The 23,913-nt window shown below is 43.0% G+C and overlaps 1 protein-coding gene across 12 annotated transcripts in view; it reads right to left on the reverse strand.

Annotated features, from left to right (window-relative positions):
• Mast4 (microtubule associated serine/threonine kinase family member 4) overlaps nucleotides 1–23,913 on the reverse strand; it is a 582,754-nt gene that overhangs the window by 71,592 nt on the left and 487,249 nt on the right. For all 12 annotated transcript variants that reach the window (XM_087896863.1, XM_087896864.1, XM_087896866.1 and 9 more), the window contains one exon: nucleotides 5,928–5,997. In XM_087896863.1, the coding sequence (XP_087752989.1) occupies nucleotides 5,928–5,997 (70 nt within the window). The remainder of the gene's footprint in view (nucleotides 1–5,927; nucleotides 5,998–23,913) is intronic.

Raw genomic sequence — 23,913 nt, forward strand, 5'->3', positions numbered from 1 at the left:
CCCGGTATCTCCAATCAAACAAATGACATCAACATAGTCTATGAGGATGTGGGGATGCTTGGCCAGGGTTAGGGTAAACAAACATTATACAGCAGGTTGCCTTTTATTTAAATGGAATCAATTCACCCAAACAAGTAGAAAGTGAATGGGTTGATCCATAGTATTGATCTCTCACTAATACACTTTGACAAAATGAATACAGGGGATAATTACAATGGTCAGACTCAGCAGATTCAAAGCAGCGCAAGCAGAAACAGGAGGGATCATGGTCTATGAGGGAACTGACAACCGGCCAATGATGTTCACCAGGGTCTTCATGCCATCAGTGGGCAAGGCCTTGGGGCAGACCTCTTATTTCTAAGGGTATGGTTTCACTTATTCTAAGCAGGTGGAGAGAGAACTGGGCTCCTGGTTACTTCACACTAAATGGCAAATAACTTTACAATCAGAAAGCTAAGCTTGGAACTCAGGTTTTGGGTTTTGGAAAATGACTGCTTTCTGACATGGCCTGGCTTCATATTGTTGGAGCAAAGGCCACGTGCAGAGTGTCTAAGCATGCAGCAGACCCTGACAAGTCACCTGAAGGGCCAGAGGAACATTTTCTAGTCATAATGGAAACTTATGCTAAGAGTGAAGTCTTCTTCTCAGTCTTAGAGACCAAACTGTTAGACTCCTCCAAGAAAATGGCTTCCACCCTGAATGGTGGCTAAACGGTGGCTTCTGAGCTGGACTGTAGGTAAGAGTTAGGGGCACACAGGGGTCTAGAATGAATTTATGCACTGGTTATCAGTGGAAATATTGCCAGCAGGACAAAGGGCAGAGAAATTTTCAGGGATTTCTATAATTCTAGAACTTTACCCAAATTTTCAAATAAGATCATACTGTATCATCAGTTACTGGGGAAACAAACACATGCAAAATATTTAAGGTGCAAAACAGGAAAAACATTTTATCAAAAAGTAGCACCACTACATTCTTAGATACAGGATCATGCAGAGATACTCTGCAATTCACAATCCTATTAATTTACCTAGGGAGCAACAACAGTGGACAAGGTTTAACATAAACACATTCAAAGGAAGTTGCTATCACAGAACTCCATGGCAACAGACTTGAGTTTGAGAAACTGCAGTTAGATGCTGATATAGAAAACTGCCACTGTAGCCTGAGAGTCAAAGGAAGGTCTTACAGGCTACCATGGATGCTACCTTCAGTAAAAGCAAATGGTCCACAGAAACAAGACGGAGGTCAAGCGAACACATCACAGAATGACTACAATAGATTTTAGTGAAATTTACCTGTCATTTCTGTGGTCATGATTGGAGAACAATTGAATCAAATGTTTAAAAAAGAAGAAGAAGAAGCAAAATGAGATGTTTATAAATATACCACAGAAAAGGAACTGGGGCAAATAAGTCATATATTTATTTAAGAAGACTTTTATACAAGTGAAAATGTTGACTATTTCTGAGGAAAATAATTAGAGTATGCACATAAAAGATACAGCCATCAGTTAAATGGGACAGGGGCAGATCTTATATTCAGCTACCTACTAAAATCTTTAAAAACCAGTGCGTGAATTTTATATTTTAACTATTTTTAATTTAGAAGAGAAGAGGATATGATTTTAAAAGAATTATTCAGTCCATTTAATAGCAATTATCAGGAACTTGTCTCTGGAAAGAGTGAGGGACTGAATTTCCCCCACCATGATTTTGATTTGTGATTCATTAACTCCCTTTCCCTCAGGTATACACAGATGTATTTCAGATGGATGAGCAGTTCCAAGAGGAGGCATGTTCTTATTAGTTCTGATGCATAAATTACATTTGCTCAGTCCAGAAAATACATAACTAGGAAGATGTTTAAACAAGAATGTGCTCAGTTCTTGGTACAGCCATGGACCAGAAATAATTCATGTCTCATAAAGTTCCCTAAGTTGCCTGTGTCTGTTTACTCAAATGGAGCAAAAGGACCGTTGTGTTCTCATTACCATGACAACCGCACATCAGAAGTTACTATATATGCTATACGCACTACTGAGAGGAGAAAGTGCCCCCTTTCCAAGGAAACTATCACACAGGCACTATTTGGATCTGACTAACAATGCTGTCTTTTCTGTTCGGTAGCTCCCAATAAAGCAACACCCAAAGACAACATTCGCATCTTCCCAAATCAACAAGGCTCTTTTGAAAAGAATCTTTTCTTTGTGGGAGCAAGTCTCAATGTTACATCAAGTAAAAGAAGTAAGAGAGGGAACCATCTGATGAGGACACAGGGCACAAAGAGATTATGGGGGGTGGTGAGGGAAATCAAGTCACAAAACATTTAGATTCAGGCACTACACAATAAAGAAAGAGTGGGATGCTCCAATACCAGCCTGACGATTTTAACTGTATGAAGAGGAAGCAAGTTAGTATGTTTAGTGATGATAGTCACCTGGGGCGATACACTTGTCTAGATAATGTTGGGGCAAATTAACCTGTACCAGTCACCAACGAAAAGCTGCTCCAGCTCCAGAGAGTTGTAAGACTGACAGGAGGTTACCCTAGTGAGCTGCTGGTGTTCAACGGTCTGAAAACCTGAAGTCAGAAGGCAAACTTCTTCTAATTTGCTTATAGATATATGTTCTGAGGTTTAGCCAGGCAAATGGCAACTAGGTAACGAGAAGACGATGAAGACACCGAATGAAGGGCATTGGATTGCCAATGAAAGCCAAGGCAATTTATAATGTGCCGATGCCCACCATCTGACAGTGGTATAACATTACCTCCATCTTACTGTTCAGCAAAAATGTTAAGCAATTCACAGCTAGACGAGCCCTGCAGTGTATGGATTAAGAATCCTTCATCGTTGGATGAGTATGGATTAAGAATCCTTCATCGTTGGATGAAGGTTCTTTGGACCAGAAGCATTTTAGGTTTAGGATTTCTGATTTTTTTTCTTTTAAAATATTTCCAAATCTGGTGAACATCCTCAATCCTAAATCTGCAGCTTTTAGAACAGCTCAGTGATTCCCAGTAAGTTTCAGACTCAGAGACCAATGACATGGCTCAGTGAATAAAAACATGTGCTATGCAAACCTGAGCACATATGATCCCTAGAAGCCACATATGCTGTGGCACACTCGTGAGTGAACACACATACACATATGTAAAGGGGGAGGGAATAGAATTTAAATTTAAGGGTTTCAGATTTTTGAATATTTGGGATCTTAGATTTTTCAAAATTAGGTTTTACATATACTGTAATTAACAATGTGAGCCAGGTGTTTGCGGTGCACATCTTTAATCCTAGCACTTGAATGCAGAGGGAGGCAGACCTCTGAGTTCAAGGCCAGCCTGGACAATCTGTCTTGAACAAAACCAATCTCTCTCTCTCTCTCTCTCTCTCTCTCTCTCTCTCTGTGTGTGTGTGTGTGTGTGTGTATGTGTGTAAAATATTTCCTTATTCCAAATAGAACACAACACTATAATTATTTTTCTCTCTAATTAAATTCAGTATGTTAAAACCTGCCTTGATAGGTTTACCCTTGATCTTTTTATTAAGTAACAGTGTGTGTCATCATAATTTACAGTGTATAATTGAACTATTATGCTACCAGGGGTAGAACAGGAAGAATGTTGAACACCTACGGTCAGAGAAGATTAGTAAGCTGAACCTTTATGCCTTCACCCCAAAATGATTTCAAAGACAGGGCCACCTTTCCTCTACTGGGCTAACCTCTAAAATAATGAATATAAAAATCTCAAACTAGCATACTTCTTAAAGGTTTGGTGACACACAGCCAGTGGGAGGCAATAGCGAACCCAGGCGGAAGGCCTAGGTTTCCTGAGGGGAAGCCGTCTCTAAACAGCAGGAGTCGGCAGATGTTAGGTAGAAGGCAGCGATCTGAATTCTCATAATGAACCCAAGGCTCTATTTACCTGAACAAAAGTGTAAGACAACGATCGCTCATGTCCTAATCGAAACTAATACTTTTTGAAGAGTGTGGAAGGAGCCCCAGCTGGTAGCTCCTGTAACACGAACTGGAGGGCTGCAGTGGTAATCTGCAGTCACGGTTTATGGTGTATTTGTCAAAAATTAACATGCTCGGGGGGTTGCGCATGTTTTTGTAGCACAGAAGCCAGATTCATCTGTCCTTCGGTCTCCCAGATAATTATTAGATGCTCTTCATTTTTATGAATCTGGCAGGATTAAGAGACTGTGGCTTCTGACATGTTTTAATACACACTGCAGTCAGATTTGCATTCACTTATTACGCGGGGGAATTGAATGCACCCACCCTCCGTTTTGGAGTACAGAGGGCACCTGTTTACTGACTGGCACAGCTCCCTTCCACATGAGGAGTAGCAAACCATCATGAATTAATTGTCACTGGGCAGACTGACTTTCCAGGGCCAGGCAGCTTTGGCATCTCTCTTGTAGCATAATAGTTAAAAATCTTAATTTAAAAAAAAAAAAAAAAGGTTGGATCTTAAGATCCACATATGGGTCCCGGCAAGCTACTTGAGATGGTCTCTTAACCGTTCTTGTACCCTCCCCACAGTTGGACACACAGAGGCCTTGAGCGTATGCTGGAAACTGGCTGTGGTAATGGAAGGACAAACATGCCTTCTTGGATTGGGACTTCGAATAGAATCTTAATCATACAGAATTCTGAAAATGCTGCTGGAATCTGAGTTATCATACAGAGTCCTGAAAATGTTCTTCCTAGGTTTTCAGAATATAAAACGTATCACCTGCTGACATGTGTGCACACTGCAAGTGTGCTCACTAGGAATGTGTAGAAGAACAAACGCATCTAAAAGCACACCTATACGATCTGTAATAATGTAAATACTATTCGAATTCATTTTCGGGTATAATTAAGTCTCTGAGAAATTCTTCCAAATAGACGGGCCATCCAGACCGTAAATTAAATTGATTCTGATCATTTGGAGACCTGAAGGGGCATTTTGCATTCTGTCTTTCCTGGGCGGAGAAGCCAAGGCACATATGCGAGAGGACTGAAGGGGAAGTGGAGACAGGATGTCTGTCTGAGGAAAACACAGATTCCGAATCAGAAGAGATGGCTGAGGCTGCAGCAGGGGACCAGCCTTGGCAAGCTTGGGTTTTTAGATTCTTCTAAGTAAGAACACTTCCTCTTAACTCAGTTCCCCAAGAACAGAGGCATAGCTCCTGAACGTTTGCTGCAAATTCTAAGAATAATATTAATAGAAAAAGAGTGCTGGGCAGTAGTGGAACACACCTTTAATCCAAGCACTCGGAAGGCAGAGGCAGGTAGATCTCTGAGTTCAAGGCCAGCCTGGCCTACAGAGCGAGTTCGAGGACAGCCAGGACTACATAGAGAAACCCGGTTTTGGCCTCCCCACCCCACCCCCAAAGAAAAGATCACAGAAAACATCCTAACGATCAAAGCATTGCTTTATCTCAGATCTGTCATTTAATGTAATTGCTGGTTAATGCCCCCAAACTCATACCTTGTAATCAGAGTCCGTTTTACACAACGTACAATATATGATAACAACAAAAGCTTGTACCAGGACATAGATAAATAGAGCCTGTATAGTAAGCACTCAAGAATTTCAGTAAAAATATGCTAAGGCTGAATCGTGCATAAGGCATGCTCTGCAGATGGAAGAAAACACAGAGAAGGACCTCCACGTCCTCACGGGGGCTCACATTCAGCCAAGGACCAAGAGGCACCCTCCAACTCTACCCCATGGCAGAAGTTTTGTGTTCTAGCTAGCACGGTGCTTTGGTAGGAGAAGCTTTATGTGAGAAGGAAAAGGATCTCCCAAGACAGGACCCTAGAAGAGTCGTGGGACGCAGTGTTGCGGGGGGGGGGGGGGGGGGGGGAGGGGAGAGCAGAAATGGGATCCCCTGGGAACCACTTTATTGCCCCACCCATAGGCGGTCCTTACCTCCGTGCGAAGGAGAAATGGGCTGAGGCACTGGGGGAGAAATTCCTTGGACTGTCTTGCGGGCTGTTTCCTGTGGAGAGCAAAGGAGACATGAATAATCTCACTTCGTTTTCCTACGTTTATCCACATCCAGAATCTTCTTGATAATCAGCTTCTTTACAGCCCCCACAAAATGTCATTTCCACTAACAATGTTTTAGCTTTGCTGGGAGCAAGGGATCTGGGAAGCCGGAGAGGTGGGGGTGGGGTGGGAGGGCACTGAGTTCCCGCACAGCTTCCCAACTGGGCAAGACACATGGATATGTACAATTCAGCACTATCGCCGGCCCCAGTCCTCTGGATCTCTAATAACCTAAGTATTTTGGTCTATAGAATAATGAGTACATATATATATATATATATATATATATATATATATATATATATATATATATAGTATTGTGCGTTCAGATGCTAACACTTTGACGGATGTTGAGTTCATGCCTTTTATTTGGGGGAGACAGCGTCAGTATGGGGAAAGAAAAAGAAGTCTTGAATATAAAGGCTTCAAAGTATACATTTAAATGATTGATGTGTCAAAATTAGTCATAAAGTTTGAGGGAGAATCCAGCCATCTGGACCTCTGTCTAAAATGTCCCAAGCTCTATCTTAGCACTGCTGGAAGAACCTGGCAGGATTACCCTTGTCAATATTTTCTTCAGCAATCTCTGCCTCTCTAAGCAGCTGGAATGTGACTGGCCAGGCAGACGCTAAATGCCTTGGCCACGCGGAGATGGCAGCACGTGTCTCTCAAGTCCCCCACAGAAGAAGAGGAGCACTGATTGCTCACAGGAAGGAGGGCAGTACCCCTGGGGCTTGTTACTTTCTCCATTAGCCAGCTCAACCTGCTGCTGATCATTGACAGGGCTTGGCAGGCAGCTGGCGAGGGCAAGTTCAGGACACTCCAGACCACGCTGCTTCCCCCTGCATATTTAATTAGAGGCACAGCGTTGTTGGAGGACCACTTGGGAATGGAGCTGGTTTCAGTAAGGAGGTGAGAAAAGGCTGCAAAGTAGCCCTACTGGTTTCTTGAAAAGTGGAAAAACAGATCATGGAGAGATAGATGCCTTTCATCCCTCAACAGCAAGGCCACTGCCCCATCATGGGCTCCTCAGTGGTAAGTGACCACTGTAGCCAGCTGTAAGGAATTCCAACTTCCAGTTTCAAGTCCCGCCCAGCTGTGAAGGTAAACAATTTGCTATTAGTGTGCTAAAAGAACAGCCCAACACCTCCAGGAGGGTGAGTTTAGTGCTACCTTGAGGACTTCTGAGACTGGTTACATCAGCCACTGAAATTTTTCAATTAACGTAAGGTTGCAAATTTTATAGTGTTGTCTTCAGCAGATGCTATTAACTTTATGACAGCACAATCAAAGCCATTCAACGGGAAGCGCGCGGAGAAGCGGTTTCTTTATAGAGAGCCAAGCAAGGAGCTGCTTCCCTGCCACAGTGAAATTTATCATGTCTGTGCATCTGCTGCTCCCGGGGGCCCCTGGAGGAATGGATTTTGCTTTTGCTGTCCAGTAATCCAGGATTCATTTTGTCTGTTTATCTGCACAGCAAATTAACTTATTTTGATTTCTCTCAACAACACTCCTTCTCCCACTCCTAATTTAGCTTGGGTACCGCTCGCTGCATTCTGTACAGAGCTCAATAATTTCAAGATGGCTAAAAGCCCTTGCTTCCTAAGGGGGTAATCTAATGCCTGGAATCACTGTAGAGAGGTTGTTTTTCTTTTCTTTTAAGTTTGGGGAGTATATTCATGTTGCCTGTACACCAAGGGGAACAAACTACCAGTAAATTATTAGTTGTAACAAAAACAATGGCTTACTTGAAGCCAAGACTTTCTGACAACAATTCTTTCTGCCTCATTCACAAGAATAAAGTAAGATCGAGGGAATCTGGCCCGATCCCTAGCCTGTCTTCTCTGGGCGGAAAACTCTAAAGCTGGGGGTTCAAATGTGCCGAGTGAAAACAAAGAGCCCATTCAACAGTTTTTACAAAATGGGGGTGGGGGAAGAACTGAGGGATGAATTGAAAATGACTGACCCCTAGGAAGCCAGGTACAATTTTATAAAACATTTTATAGCACGTGATTATCTTTGTTTGAGGACAGAGACAGACAGACACAGAACGCTGATCAAACCTGTCCTGCGAAGAAATCAAAGCTGCCAATACTAATACAAAGCTTCCAGTAGCCATCCCCAGACTTGGCCTCACCCCCTGGGCTGCCTTTCCAGGTACCACTGAAGCTTTATTTTCCTTCTCTCTCTTTCACTGCCATAACCCCAAACCCTAGGCTCTTTCATCTTCAACCTCAAGTGCCATCAGCAGAATTCTGCAGATGTAGGCTGAAAAGCTGAAGAGACATGTCTACACCATTCACAAGAGTCATGTGTCGCTTAAGAACTAGACTGTTCTGAGTGGAGTCACCGTGCATTTTTGTCAATGTGTGAACATCACAGCGTGAACGCCAACAAACTAAAATGACAGTATCAATAAGTGACGTGATGTTTCGGGACCACAGAGGTGCACAAAGTCTATCCATGTTTTGACAACACTGACAAGGTTTGCTGGGTTTGTGCAGAAAGAATTGGGATGCTGTTGTGACTGGACTATCACCAACGTACTATAAGGCTTCATAAGGTATTAGAGAAAGACAGGTACTCAGTCATAGGGCAGTTCAGCAAGCATCAGGTAAGACAGTAGGTGGGGACCTCCGAGAATTAGAAACAGCTCAGTTGGAAACACTACAAACATTAAAGCAGTCCCAGAGACAAGCTCTCCAGCTGAAGGAAATACAGAGGGGTACACAAAATGGCTCAGGAACTCTATTTATTGGTGTTAGGTAGTGGCAGGCTGTAGAGATGCTTGGATGCACCAAAGGAGACGGAGCTGGACCGGCACATGTAAGGTCAAGAGAAAGAATTTCTGTGGGCAAACCGAGAGTGATGGTGACGTGTTAGAAACAAGCCCAGAAAAGGAGAGAACAGGGAGTGAACCCCGGTGTCGCCACTGCGGACAGACTGCTGGGATGACACGGCGGAACAGCCCACTAATAGAGAATCCTGAGAGGTGAGTGGGTTCTGGCACTACTACAGGAAGGGTAAATGAGTATAAATGTGTAAGTCCTGCACCAAACAAAAATTCAATTGTCCCCAGGAAGAAACGATAAGATTCGTATGCTGGAGTTACGGAAGTCAATCATGGAAGGTTTCATTCTTATCTGAAATAAAAATGGACTTCTTTTCGGCCTCTCAAGATTTAGCCATACTATTTTGTTCGACAGTGTGCACACTGCTGCGAATTTGGGGAAGATGGGTTGGAATTCATGCCATCTGCCTTCTATGCAGTCCTCTCCGCTGAACACACGAACGGCGCCGGTTGAGAAGAGCTGGCGAGAGGGATCGAAACTGGAGTCCTCCACATGACCTTCACTCCGCTCAGCACTGCTCTCCTCATTCATCCACCCATCTGCAAAGCAATACCTGAGAGACTCTTGAGCAGAAACCGGTGCCAGTTAATTCTCTGCCCATATGTGCAGCACTTGCTTGTAACTCACATCCTGCCGCTCCAGGGATTTGCGGGCTCTTGGATGTTGGAGTGCTCGGACACTTTATGGACTGCCAGTATCCCCGCTGATGCTCCGACCTGATAAAGTAAGCCTTCGCACTGGTCAGGCACTGGGTAGGTAATTAACACCAAGATCCCCAAAAGGCAGAGGCGCGGCTGAGATGCAAGCAGTGTGTCGGAGCCTTGCTTTACCTAACAGCACTGCACAGGGTGCCTCATTTTAGAGGCAGTTATTGTGAAGAAAGTGATTTCCAGATTAATTAAATTGTTTGATTGCTTTGTAATTAGGCTGGAGAAGTCCTGTGTCTTCGCCACAGAGAAGCAAGCTGCAAATCTTTTTAAAAGGCATATGCTTTACCCACTATAGATTATTAATGTGCTTTTAATAGCTATCCGTTCACAAAATGTTTCTGATGCCTCAATTTTCCATAAGAACAGAGGGAATCCAAGAATTAATGACCACTGCCATTTGAAACTCCTGGTGGATCAAAGAGTAAGCCCCCCCCATTTGAATCCTCATTCTCATTACTTGATGATCCCCTCAAATGAGCTGTGACATTTCGCACCATAACAATCAGTGTGGTGTTTTCTGACAGCTTCGAGGGTCCTCAGCAACACATGGCCACTGGTTCACAGCCTAAAGAGCCGACTGCACAGAACCAAATCTAGGGCCTCCTTGCAGGATGAATGTAGAGCGGGCCCTTGTAAGATTTAAACAGGAACCTCCGACAGAATAAGCCATGAGAAATCACAGTTCAAGTCACCAGCAAACTTCGAGTGGATCCCACTGGACCGTAACAGGTGAAGTGTGAAGGAAAGTCGGAGATCTGCCTGTCACTTAGACACCTGTCTCCAAAACTGGCTCCTCTCCAGATATAACTGTGGAATATTAATTAAACCTGGGCAGCTGTTTAGGCCCTAAATAACCAAGGACTGACGACCTTTGATTAGCTGACAGTGGTGGTGTCTCTGGCAAAACAGTACATTGTTCACTGCAGGCCAGAAAATAAAGAATGGAAATACTGAACACAATATGGATGTTCAAGTCACAAGGAGATTATTCATAATGCATTAAGGTTTTCTTGTAATGCGGGTTTTCTCTGCCTACACCCATTGTGGTCAGAACCTCTGCCCACTGCTTGACTAAGTCAGGCAAGAAACATTCATTCAACCCCTGCTTCACAGAAGGGAAGGACACGACAGAGATGTTTCCAGCTGCTCTGTGGTCAGGGGGCCGCAAGCCGCTGGGACAAGAGCCGGGAGGTCTGTCAGGAAGCTGCCAGCACAGACAAGGGAAAGACAATTGTTTGGAAGCAGAACTACAGATTGCAGGGAGGTACTGGCCAGAAAACCGATGTGCTTTGGTGAAAAGTGGGACTGAATAGCTCTGGCAAGGGACCAATCAAGCATGGTTTGTTATACATCTGGCCGTAGATCAGTGCCTCACTCAGGCACCATCAGAGAAGCTTCTTGGTGTAGATGGGAACTAACGCGAGACTTACAACGGGACAATGTGAAGAGGCTGAGACGTTGGAGTGCTCAGTCCTCAATGGGATGACTCCATCAAATCCTTCCCCTTATGGCTCAGGGATCTATGTGGGGAAGAAGGGGGAAGATTTGAAAAGCCAAAGGTGGCGGCTGACTCCAAGAAAACACTTCCTTCCAGACTTAACCGACACACGTACAAACTCAAAAAGATTAAGGCAGCAGGCACAAGGCTTACACAGTTTCAAGCCACACAGGGTCCCAGCACTGAGAGCAGGAAGTGGACACAAGCTCCCACCTCTAATTAAGAAGAATCTGTAACCAATACTTGCTGGCAGAAAAAAATCACTTCTTCCCAATGGAGTTTCAATGGGTATAATAACCACACTTCATGGCATGCCTGGCAGTAGATGACCACTTCAAACTGAACTCAATGATAATTTTGCAGACCTTTTTGTTTTTTGTTTTTTTTGGCTGTGGAATAATCTTTTACACTGTGTGACTATATATCACTGTGATTCGTTTAATAAGGAAGTTGACTGGCCAATAGCTGGACAGAATAAGATTAGGCAGGAGAATCATGGAGAATGATGGGAGAAAGAAGGGCAGAGTCTGAGGACTCTGAGGGAGAAGGAGATAAACATGCAATGCTAATAAAGGTACCACCACGTGGCAGAGCATAAATAAGGAATATGGGTTAACCTAAAATATAAGAGCTAGTTAGTAATAAGCCTAGGCTATTAGCCAAGCATTTATAATTAATATAAGTCTAAGTGTGTTTATTTGAGAGTGACTGCAGGACAGAAAAACTCTACCTATACTTTTTGTCTTATTTTGGGCAATTTATGTCTTATTGATCGACTTACAGAAGCAAAACTTCAGGTAGCTGGAAATGCATTTAAATGCACTCATATTTACATGCATGCAACTATAGACATGGGTTCTCAAAGGTAACATTGCTCTCAGAGGTAACAATACTATTAGTGCCACCTAAATGTTTAATAACTTTGTTAAAGTTTTCTTATTACACCTGAGAACCAACAACTTTTTTTCCCTTCAGGTTACTTGTTGCCTACGGACTTAATGTCTTTGATTTGTTTTCAGACACTCAAACCAGTTGACAGAAGAGATATGTAGAGAACAAAAATTTCATGGAGTAATTAAAAATTTAGGTAATAGCTGGAGTTGTTCTGCCTACTGAAGGGAATACAATGATTGCATATTCTGTTTCACCTGTGTCTTGGGCTCACATATTTACAGTCCTAAGGGCCAATGATAAGCTCTGGATAAATACACAGATACATACAAAGTATGCTTTGACTTCTCGGTGCTTAACTTAGTGCCTAACATAGTAAACCTGAAACACATTGCTTTAGTTTTCAAATTCAATTAGTTTAAAGTTCTTATTGTGCATGGTGCATTGAGTCCCCGGTGAGAATGGAAAAGAGGTGAAGACACGGGTAACCAACAACCTACTGATAGAAACAGATACTGCATAATATCCACCCTAGATCATCTTGCAAAACCCATTCAGGAGCTTTACTCATTTGAAGAAGACATTTACCTAAATCAAAGTCATCAAATGTGTGCAAATCCATTGTCTAAAAACTCTCTCAATAGTGGTAAGTTAGAGTAAACATGTTTCACAATGGACTTATGACACTCACATATGTAATGTTTTCTAAGGAGTGAGTGATGAGGTTATAGAAACGGAGGGAGCAGAAGAGAGACCCAGCAAGAGGTCGACTCCTGTGCCCAGATGTCACTGTCTCCGTTCATGAGCCATTCCTCTGGAATTTGTGTCCTGCATTTGAGATGCGGCGGCACTGACATGGATCCCTTGGAGATGTGCTGTAATGGGTTCCTGAGAATGTTTTAGCTTTTCATTGACCCTTCCTTATTACTCCGAATTGATGTCACATCTCAAGGTGATCCCGAGTGAAGACTGGTGAACAGCAAGAGTGATGAAGAAAGGTGATTTGGGGCTGTGTGTTTTCCCTCCATCTTCAGCAATTCATCTTCTCCGCAATGGAGAAGAGATTGCTTTCACCCTTTGTTGAAAGTTCCTGAGTTGTGTTTGTGAGGTCAAGGAAGGGGAGAAGAACACAGTCACTGGAACAGATATTCCTAACTTTCATGCAATTACATGGAACCTGATTAGTGTTATTAATCTTAGATAACTAATTAGTCCCCGAATCTGGGTAAAACTGAGTTAAAGAATGCAGCAGTGTGTGCGTGTTATTATTTTTCCTATCTGACAGGAAGGGATTTCAATTCCTTAACATAATTAGATACAAAGAACTTCCCTTTTATCCTGGAAGAGGGGGATGTTATCAGGAAATTGGTTCTTAGACTGTTTGCTTCTACTGCTAAGTAATTTGCAGTCACAACAGAGGCATTTTAATGAAAGGCTGCACATCCATATGACTTCGTAAATGCACCAGAAAGGTGATTCTTATTATAAACCTTTTCCTTTTAGTCAAAGAATGAATACGAAAGCAAAGCTGGTCCTATTTAACAAATTCTAAATGTTCCTGTGGAATCCAGTGGGTAGGAATGTTATCTAGTGCAGCGAGATATATGCCAGAGTTTTTCTTTGAAATAATTATTGTTTGGGCTGAAAACTTTCACTAACCCATTCCTTCATAATAAAATAATATGGAATGAGCTGGGAGTCTAACAGTCAGAAACCACACGGTTCCTGGAAATCCCCAGGCACTGAGACTCTTCCTCCTTCTGTTACACGTTCCCCACACCTCTTCTTTGTGTCCCCTTAGATCAATGAAGGAAGGGCTCGCAATGTGTGCTGCGTACTAAAGCCAAGTGAGAAGCCTTATAAATGCTGATGCGCAGACCTGGCTGCACTCCCTTTGAACCACAAGGCTGTAATAGGTGGCGGGGCTTGCGAAGCATTGCTTAGGCTTTGGTGATGTACTGCAGGTCAGCCGTCCTTTCGAGCTCTTAACTAGGACATACCTGGATTTCTGTTCCTTTGCCCACTTTTCTCTGAAACTCACTTTCCCACTCTTGGGTATGTTAACTCAATGTCCCTTTCACATATTCCTCCCTCTGACCTCTAAGTATTCTCAAAAGGGCAGTAGCGCTGAAATACTTTCCTATCAACCCAAACAAATGCTATTGCCACGTCAGCACTTTCGATCCCACTTGCCCACACGGGGCTCTCTTGGGTTAATAAGAGAGGGCAGTGTTCCCGTATAACAAAGGATTCCAAGTTCCCGATGGGCTCCTGAAACCACAAATAGAACAAATACTATGTATGCTATGTTTTTTTCCTATTCATACATACCTTATGTTATAGTTTAAAATACATTAGGTACCAGAAGAGATTTCCAGTGTTATAGTTGAGTATATGAAGTATCCCTGAAAAAGATTCATGTGTCAAAGGCTTGGTGACACTATTGGGAAAGGACTGGACCATAAAGGCTTGGATCTAATCAGGAGCTTCATTCATTGATAAGTTCAAAGCTCAGTGGTGATGGAGGAGGGTTATCTGTCTATTGTGATATTTTCATTGGTCAATAAAGAGACTGCCTTGGTCCCTTGATAGGACAGAAAATTAGGTAGGCGGAGAAAACAGAACAGAATGCTGGGAAGAGGGCTATGAGGCAGAAGCCATGGAGCCAGCCACCAGGTTAGACATGCTGAATCTTTCCCGGTAAGCCACACCTTGTGGTGCTATACAGATTATTAGAAATGGGTTAATATCAAGATATGAGAGTTAGTCAGTAACTAACTCTCTAGAGATAATGGGCCAGGCAGTGCTTAAATGAATACAATTTGTGTGTTGTTATTTCTGGGACTAAGCTAGCCGTGCGGGAGCCGGGTGAGGCGAAAAGCAGGCCTGCCCGCAGCCCCTCACTACACAGTGGCCTATTCAGAGATGCGGCCTGTTTAGCAAGAGGAGGTCATTTGAGGTGTGGCTTGGAAGGGAATATGTTGTTGCTGGTCCCCTTCTCTCATTTATATTCTTCCTCCCTCCTTCTCTCCTTCCCTCCTTCCCTCCCACTCCTCGTCCTCTCTCCCATAATCCCACCATTAATTGAGCAGCTTTTCCCTGCCATATACTTCTGCTGTGATTCGGCCAAGATGTCACCTTACCACAGGCCCTTAGCGATGAGGTTCAGGGACCGTGGCCTGAAATCTCTGCAACACTGAGACCAGATGAAACATTTCTCCTTTACAGGGATCTTCCCAGGCATTTTGGCACAGTCACACAAAGATGACTAACGTAATCACAGTCACATCTATTGGAGTGTATGGCTTTTTTCCTGTTGTTTCCTTATTAACTGGAGAACGTCTGCCTTCTCAAACACAACACTTGAAAGCTTTTCTTTGGCTTCTCTAGACTGGAGTCATTATTCAGGGAAAGGAAGGAGACTTACCGTATTTCCCAGGATGCTGCAGACATCTGCCAAGGGCCATGACTAGATAATGGATGGGATGGACATATGAATGTCTTAGGCAGGATAACGCAGAGGAGCAATGATTCGCTCCTCCAAGGGCAGTGAAGAAATTACAGACAGTTTACCTCTGGGATGTCCACTTAATAGTTTTTAATACTTAAATTTAATATTTAAAGTTCACCAGGGCTAACTGACATCCCAGAGAGCAAACTCGTGCGGAAGGAGTTATATCCTCATACACGTGCGGTGGCAACTCTCTTCTGCAAACGCGCACACATATCTGTAATTTCTTCCTTCCTCTTAAACAGCAGCTCCCAACCTATGGCCTACGACCGCTCTGTGGGTAGAATGACCCTTTCACAGGGGTCCATATCAGACATTCTGCATATCGTATATTTACATTATGATTCATGAAATTAGCAAAAGTACAGTTATGAAATAGAAACAAAATAATTTTATGGCTTGGAGGAGGGGCTCCCCACAGCATGAGGAACGTATTTAAGGATGGCAGTATTAGGAAGGTTGAGAAGCAGCGCTCTCAAGCAAGGTCATTTACCCTACATGAGCTAAACACTAGCTGTAACTCGTATGTTTCCTGGGTTAAGACCTAAAATATCTTAAAAAGCAAAACATAGGGAGAATAAACCATAACGTTGTTTGTACTTTTTCTATTGACTTTAATCATTTTAGTCAAATCACTGTTCACTATAAACAGCATCAAACAATTCACGAGTCACATTTGACTTAAAATGTGTGCAATTCATGTTTCTCATTTTTCATGGCCTATTACTTTAGCCATGTGATATTAAAAATTACACTTATCAAGACAGTTAAAATCACCCATTCAGCTTGGTTTCAGCGAATGACTGTCAGAAGCAAAACTAAGGTCACTTAATCTAATAATCAAATTATTTCTTATAGAAAATATGCCCCAGAGGAATATGCTCATTTAGCTCCACATTCTGTTATGTCCAGACATGTTACTGTTTGCCTATGATGGTTTTGGTAAAGAACTTTAAAATATTGGTGAGTACGGAATGGTTTCAAAACATATATAACTGTGAAGCTCCTTAAGCATAAATACAAATCTTTTGAGAGTACTATCTTATGAAGTCACAGGTAGTACTATATTGAGCCTTCTGGGCATTCTGAGGCAGGAAAGAAGTTGTGACTACCCCTTAACAGGTACACTGGATATAGATTCTCTTCCAGTTATCACAATTCCAGTAGCACCGAGTAGTTAGCTCAGCTGGCACTACCAGGCAGCATTTTCCTCTTGTGGAACAGGTCTTAAGTACAATTAGAGATTTGTTGGTTGCCGTCAACTTGTGCATACCACTTCATTGCCCGTAGAGCCACGGTGCTATGCTGGTCTTTGACGTTGTTCTTAGACAGCAAAGCTGGGTAGAACTTTGGCTGCCTCCCTCTTCTGGGAGCTTGCATGGTGCCTTCTGGTACCATGAAAGCTAGGCAGGGAGCGCTGCAGAAAAGGAGACAGACTTTAAGAGCCTGAGAAGGGAGTTTGTTGTGAGACTGGGTCTTCTAGTAATGTCAGAGGCTACACCCATAAAGTCTCACCAATGTGACTGCCCAAACATGAACTGGACAAGGAGCACAACAATGGACATGCCAAAGTGGATGGGGTATATTCCACGAGGTGTCAACACTACACAAAGAACTACAGGCAACTGAAAAACTAGGAGTTGAAGAGGTGATCTTCCCCAGATAGGAGCAGACCAATTGATTGTCCAGTGCAAAATGAAAACATACATACAAGTAACATTATAATAACTTAGCAGGTTATAGTTGAGAATATAATATATAATAATAATAATTAGCGAACAAAAAAGGAGGCTATGAATTTGAAGGCCTTAATGGGGAGTGGGGAGAGAGAAAAGGGGAGAAATGTTGTAATTATACTCTGAAAATAAAAATAAAATAAAAGCATACTAGAACCCTGGAAACCTTCCTTTGAATGAAAAGAGCACACAAGGTACATATTTTGGCATCTAAATGAGTGAACAGTTTTTATCAGGAGTTAATTTAATCTAGATACTGCTAAATTTAGAGAGCCAAAGAGCAATGGTTCCCTATGCGCCCTTCAAGTGATGCTGGCAGAGGCAGTGGGCAACTGGAATGCTAACAACTCTGGAGACAAGGTTTAAGCCAGAGCTTTGTACTCTGAAAATAATGAAGAGACCAAAAGTGGCCCATGTTCGGATCAATAAAACATATGAACAAGTGTTCAATATCCCTAGCTATCACAGAAATGCAAATTGAAAGTACACCACGATTCTGTCTCACTCAGTCATAATGGGCGCCATTAGGAGAATAAACAACGAACGCTGGCAAGGATGAGGCCAGGAGGGACAATGGCAGACTAGTGGTGTGAATGTCAATGACTCCATCCCCTGTGAAGATCAGCAGGGAGGGGCCTCGTAAAACAAAGGTAGAACCATGTAGGACCCAGCTCCATTCCACCTGGAACACAGCCATAGGGGTCTTAAATTGGCACACCATGGGGACACCCGCACATCCACTTACTGTCTTAGATACAGTAGCCAAGATACGGAATTAGCCTGCATGTTCATCCACTGATGAGTGGATAGAGAAAACAAGATTGGGAGTGGAGTAATGGCTCAGTGGTTAAGAGCACTCGCTGCTCTTGCAGAGAGGACCCAGGCTCAGTCCCCAGCATGCATATCACATAGCTCAAAACTACCTGCAACTCTAGTCCCAGGGGATGCAAAGACTCCTGGACTCTGTGGACACTTGCACACATGTGTTACACACACATACACATAAGACACACACACAAATAAAAATACTAAATAGTTAAAAATGTGGTTATACACAATGGAATTCTATTTGGTCATAAAGAAGGAAAATACACAATTTGACAGAAAATGGATAGAAATGGAGATTATTCTGTTCTGCAAAATATGTAACTCTCCAAAAAATAAATATTGCATGATTTATGTCATATGTGGGACATAGATTACATGTGTGAAGAGACACAAAGGTGTGAGGGGACAATTTGGAAAAGGGAAGGGGCAGGCCTACGGAGAATGAATGTGGTCACAATATATGATAAAAATGAGTAAAAATGTCATTATAATAAAACTTACCATATAAACAATGAATGTTAATAAAAAGATTTTTAAATTAAAAATAAATAACTAGTATCTATGGAGGTCAGGTCAGGTATGGCTGTAGGATAAGAAATGGCCAGTGTCCAGGGGCGTCAGGTCAGGTATGGCTGTACGATAAGAAATGGCACCGGACCGATTCGCAGCCATACTGGGCACAGGGGCAGGCTTCCCCCGAGCTAGCCCATTACGGCATGATTTTCAGACTTTGTCAGACAGTAGATGGGAATCACCCTGTTTGACAAGTATATCTTTATGGGTTTTTTTCCCTCAGATTTGCTGCGGTATAGTAATAAAACTGCACTTATGGTCTATATGTTTTGCTGTACAAATATGTGATTGCCACAATTAAATTAACGTACGCATCATACGTTTAGCGTTGTTGAAGTGATTCTGAGTGAGGTTAATCACCTTTTAGCATGCTGACCTTTGTTATTCATTATTTTATTTTACTTTACTTGCATGGGTATTCTGCCTGTGTCTACGTCTGCACACTACTCGGATGCCTCGTGCCCACAGAGGTTAGAAGGGGGCATTAGAGGCTCTAGGACTACAGTAACAGATGGCTGTAAACTGCGTGGAGATGCTGGGGACTGGAGCCAGGTCCTCTGGAAGAGCAGTCTGCTTCCTTTCATGTTTTTTGTTTGTTTGGGGGTATTTGGGGGAGTGCAAAGTACCTGATTCATTTTTATTCACCCGGAGCTCTTGCTACCTCTCAGTGTTTCCACACTGAAGCAATTCTGACAACACATTGAGAATGTATTGCTCATTTCTCCTGTCCTTTCAGGTGCTCATGGTAACTTCCCTGGAAAAAAATCTTATTAAGCTTATGTATTTCTCCTTTATGACTACTAGGTTTTGAACATTATTTGGAGACTCTCCTTTCTTGAAAATTACTTCCTAAATGCATCCGTGCTGTTGCCTCATACTTTTATGATTCCTTTAAAAACACATATAAAAGCCAGGCATGGCGGCACACGCTGTTATTCCCAGCACTTGGGAGACCGGCAGCCGAAAGCTTGGTCTACACAGGCTGGCCAGGCCTACATAGTAAGACCCTGTCATATACAAGAAAACCACTTAAAAATCTACACGAGGGTGACCTGGTATCAGGTCTAGGGTGGCAGTCTAAGTTACCTCTTCCCAAGTAGTTCATGAACGGACCCAGCGACGGAGTCTTTACCGCTTTCCCAAGGATTCCAGCAGGATGCACTGGAGACTGTGAAGGGCTTGGCTGTCGCAGTTGTAGAACACTGAGACAGGCCAGGGAGGACGAGGAGAAGATGATGGATGAAGCCTGGGGCCAGCTGGATGGTCCTCAGGGCCACATTCCAGGTGATTCTTCACCTGGCTGAAGCGCCTAGTTTATCAAGTACTCCAGGTGGTTCTTAGGTACACCAGACCTCTGGAATCTTAGCCTCTTGAACGGTGATCTTAACCTTGGCTTTGCATTAAAATAGCCTGGGGACACTGGGATTCCCCCAAAGCCCAAGCCGCGTGGCAAACCAATTAAGGGGGAACAGGGAGGAGGTGACCGCAACCATCAGTTATTTTTAAGGCTTCCCAGGTGATTTCGGTGTAGCTGCTTCAGATTCTGCTTTAAGAGAAAGGTAAATTTTACGGCCTTAGTTGTCCTCCAGGCTTACAATGCGTGGGAAATCTCTAGAGAGCTTTTTAAAAGATACACAGTTGCCAGGTCAGACACCTGAAGTTTCTCACTTAATTGGTCTGGGGCCCGGATCTTTAAGCTCCATTGCTGATTCTGATGTATGCCAGGTTGTAGGCCCCACGATGGAGGAATTCTCTCCCTGCCAAGGCAGCACAGTCATCCAGATAGATGGGCACCCTCGTACTCCCATCCCAGAGCTGGGGTGGAGCGTAGGCAATCTATTTCTAAGTAGCTAGCTCCTGCTGCAGCCGCTGTCCTGAGGACCCCAATGGGAATCTCTCTGCTCTACGCCACACTCCCGAGCGTTTCGCTTTCATTAAAAGACATAATAAAGTTCCTGGTTTGTTTGGTTTGGATTCCTTATAAAGTAGCTTCAGGGTAGAAGAGAGGGTATCAATGGTGGTGGAGCATAGGCCATGAGAACACGCAGAAGAGGAATCCCAGCGGCTTTGGCTCTGGACTGGTAGTCGAGGTCTAAAGTCCACTTCAGAGGTAGGAAGGATGCAGTAAGAGGTAGTCCGGTATGGGGGCACACCTGCGTAATCTTGGTAGATGGAGGCAGAGGAATCAGGAGTTCAAGGTCAGCCTGAACTACGCGAGACTCGAAAATGTGAAACACAATAGACAGACTAGGTGATAGGCATGGTGCTGGGCAGCACTTGGATCTCAGAGGCCGGTGGCGCGCAGATGGAGAGTGTCACTAAACAGAAACAAGCACCTGCAGGCAGGAGAAGCAGAAGAACGTCTCTGCTAAAGATTAAGCTGTGGGGAATATCCGCGCACACCCACGCAAGAGAAAGCATACTGACAGGGCGCGTGACTCAAGGGATTCTGATGGTCACCCTGGGCAAGGGAACAAAAATGTGTCAGCATGGTGATACAGAGGGAGGAAAGAGTGGAAAAGTTCCCATGGTTAACTGTGTAGGCTGCTCAGGCTGAGGTGTGCGTGCGTGCGTGCGTGCATGCGTGTGCGTGCGTGTGTGTGAAGTCAATGGACCTGTCCACAGGGAGGTGATGGTGGGTTTCCTACAATAGGACACCAGGTGTGAAGGATAACACTAGGACACCTATGTGTTTATATGTGTGTGTGTGTGTGTGTATGTGTCTGTGTGAGTATGCATGTGTGCATGTGTCTGCGTGTGCGTGCATGTGTGTGCATGTGTTGTGTGAAGTCAATGATCTTGTCCACAGGGAGGCAATGGTGGGTCTCCTGCAGGAAAACGCTAAGACGCCAGGTGTGAAGGCCCAGTGGTGTGCCACCACCATTAATTTAGAGCAATGTGAAATCTGAGCTAGCTTCCCAGGGTGTTTGAAAAGGTCCTGATGACTGTTTTTCAGAGACAGATAATAAAGATAATGAATAACAACATCTACATTTGGTTTTTAATTAAGCTGCAATTTCAAAATAAGACACTTCAAATGTTCTATTAGTTAATGATATCATGGCATGATTTTAAAACCCTGTATTAAAAATGTGCTATCAGCTGTAAACTGGGTAATTTCTAAGCGAGGGGTTAGCTGTTACAGCTTATGATAGCCACCTGCTGGAAAAATCTCAACCTTTCTCCCCTAGTTCAGAGGATTTACAAGCTTGTAATCTTTACAAAGAACAAGCTTAATCAGGGAAGCTTAAGCATTTTACGTTTGATTAACATATATAAATACCTGAATACATGTATTTATTTAATGACACGATTTTTCTATGTACCTTCAGCAGCCTCACACTAGAAATCCTCCTGCCCCTACATCAAGTGCTGGGGATACTGTGTGTGTGTGTGTGTGTGTGTGTGTGTATTAATGTGATTCCATGTGATATTCCAATACATACATACAACTTGAATTGAAGGAAATATTTTTGTGACTAAAAATAAAGGAGAAAATGGATTCATTCATTTTGTCATGCTTTCAAGAGCGATTAACGCATAAAACAAAAAGACATTTTTATTCAGCAGCAGAAGTCATCACAAGGATTCCCGCCCTGGGTGAGCCGCCACACTCGCTGTGGCAGATGCACGCTACGAGCGGACGTTAGGAGGAAGGCACTGAAATCTGCACATCACCACCGTGGGGCTGACTACAGCAAACCGGAACGGAGGAGGAAGCGCAGCATTGTTCCTGATCCTGGGAAAGGCTGCCCATAAAACTGTCTAACTGTTAAACAGGAGGCAGATGGTGAGAGGAGAAGCAGGCACACACGGGATTGTTCTGCTAAAACGTTTAAAACCCATATGAAGGAACTGCTCACTTTTAAAATAACCTTTTACAATGTGATACGAAAGGTAACACACAATCATGATAGGAGACTTGGCAAATGCATTAACCAAAGAAGTGAAAAACTAATCCTTTCAATATATTTTTGTGATATTTTTCATCACCCTATTTTTGATAGTGTAAACATGCATATACAAACATATTTACATTGGGTTATAAGCCATAATTTTTGTGTTCTGTTTTTTATGACCAGGATGCAATTACAATTCTCCTACACACCATAAGCTACTTCTCAATTTGTTTTTCTTGATGATATGGATTTAGTCCAGGAGTTAACACGTGCTGAGGGCACGTTCTAGCCCTGTGCTACACCTTCGGCCCCAAGTGAAGAATTACACAGGGACATGCTGTCCTACTGTATGGGACACCAGTTTAATCCTCTTCTGGCTGTCTGATGCTTAGGTCAGCTTCAGATTTACAGTATTATAAATAATGCTGCAACCAATATCCCGAAATGTAGATTTTTGAGTACTTGAGTATCATTTCCTTCTATTACACTTCCTAACAGGCAAATAATAGTTTAAATAGTACGAACCCTTTTTAGGATTAGGTCATGGTTCTATGTGGAAAGACCCAATTTGCATGAAAAAAATACACTTCACTCTATGATCATTAAAATGAGCATTACGACGTTTATCTTTTAATGTTTGCAAAGCAAGTAAGCATGGATTCTCATCATTTTGATTTGCATTTATCTGATTGGTGGGACTAAACTGCTCATTTGGTCACCTGATGAATCGATGTCTTGCTTCTCTTTGTTCCTTTCCGGGCTCCCTGTTCAGGTTCTCTGTGCATTTACTCTGTGGGGCACGGGAGTTTTTTCACACATTCATTTTAAAGGGTCTTAGAAGTTACCAATACTGTCTTCCCATCCTCAGGTATGTGTTAATGCTTTGACTTTATTATTCGTGGTGTTTTTAAACTTACAGCATTCTAATTCCTAGTTAAGATATATGTTTTGTTCTTTAAATTATACATATGTGGATGTGTGTGGTGGGTCAATGTGCACAAATGCCAGTAACCATGAAGACCAGAAACACCAGATCCCCTGCAGCTGAACTTACAGATTGTTGCAAGGCACCAACATGGGTGCTGGGAACTGAACTCAGGCCTCTGCAAAGCAGTACGGACTTTTAAATGCTGACTCATCTCTCTAGACCAGTGGTTCTCAACTCCTTGGGGTTAGAACACCCCTTTCACAGTGTTTCCCAAGATCATTAGAAAACACAGATATTTACATTAAGAGTCATAATAGCTGAAAAATTACAGTTATGAAGTAGCAACAAAAATAATTTTATGGTTGGCGGTCACCCCATGAAGAAGTGAATTAGAGAGTCACAGCGTTAGGAAGGTTGAGAACCACTGCTCTGGCCCTTAA

Source organism: Myodes glareolus, chromosome 15, assembly GCF_982192425.1.
Source record: "Myodes glareolus chromosome 15, mMyoGla1.1, whole genome shotgun sequence".
NCBI classification, from domain to species: domain Eukaryota; kingdom Metazoa; phylum Chordata; class Mammalia; order Rodentia; family Cricetidae; genus Myodes; species Myodes glareolus.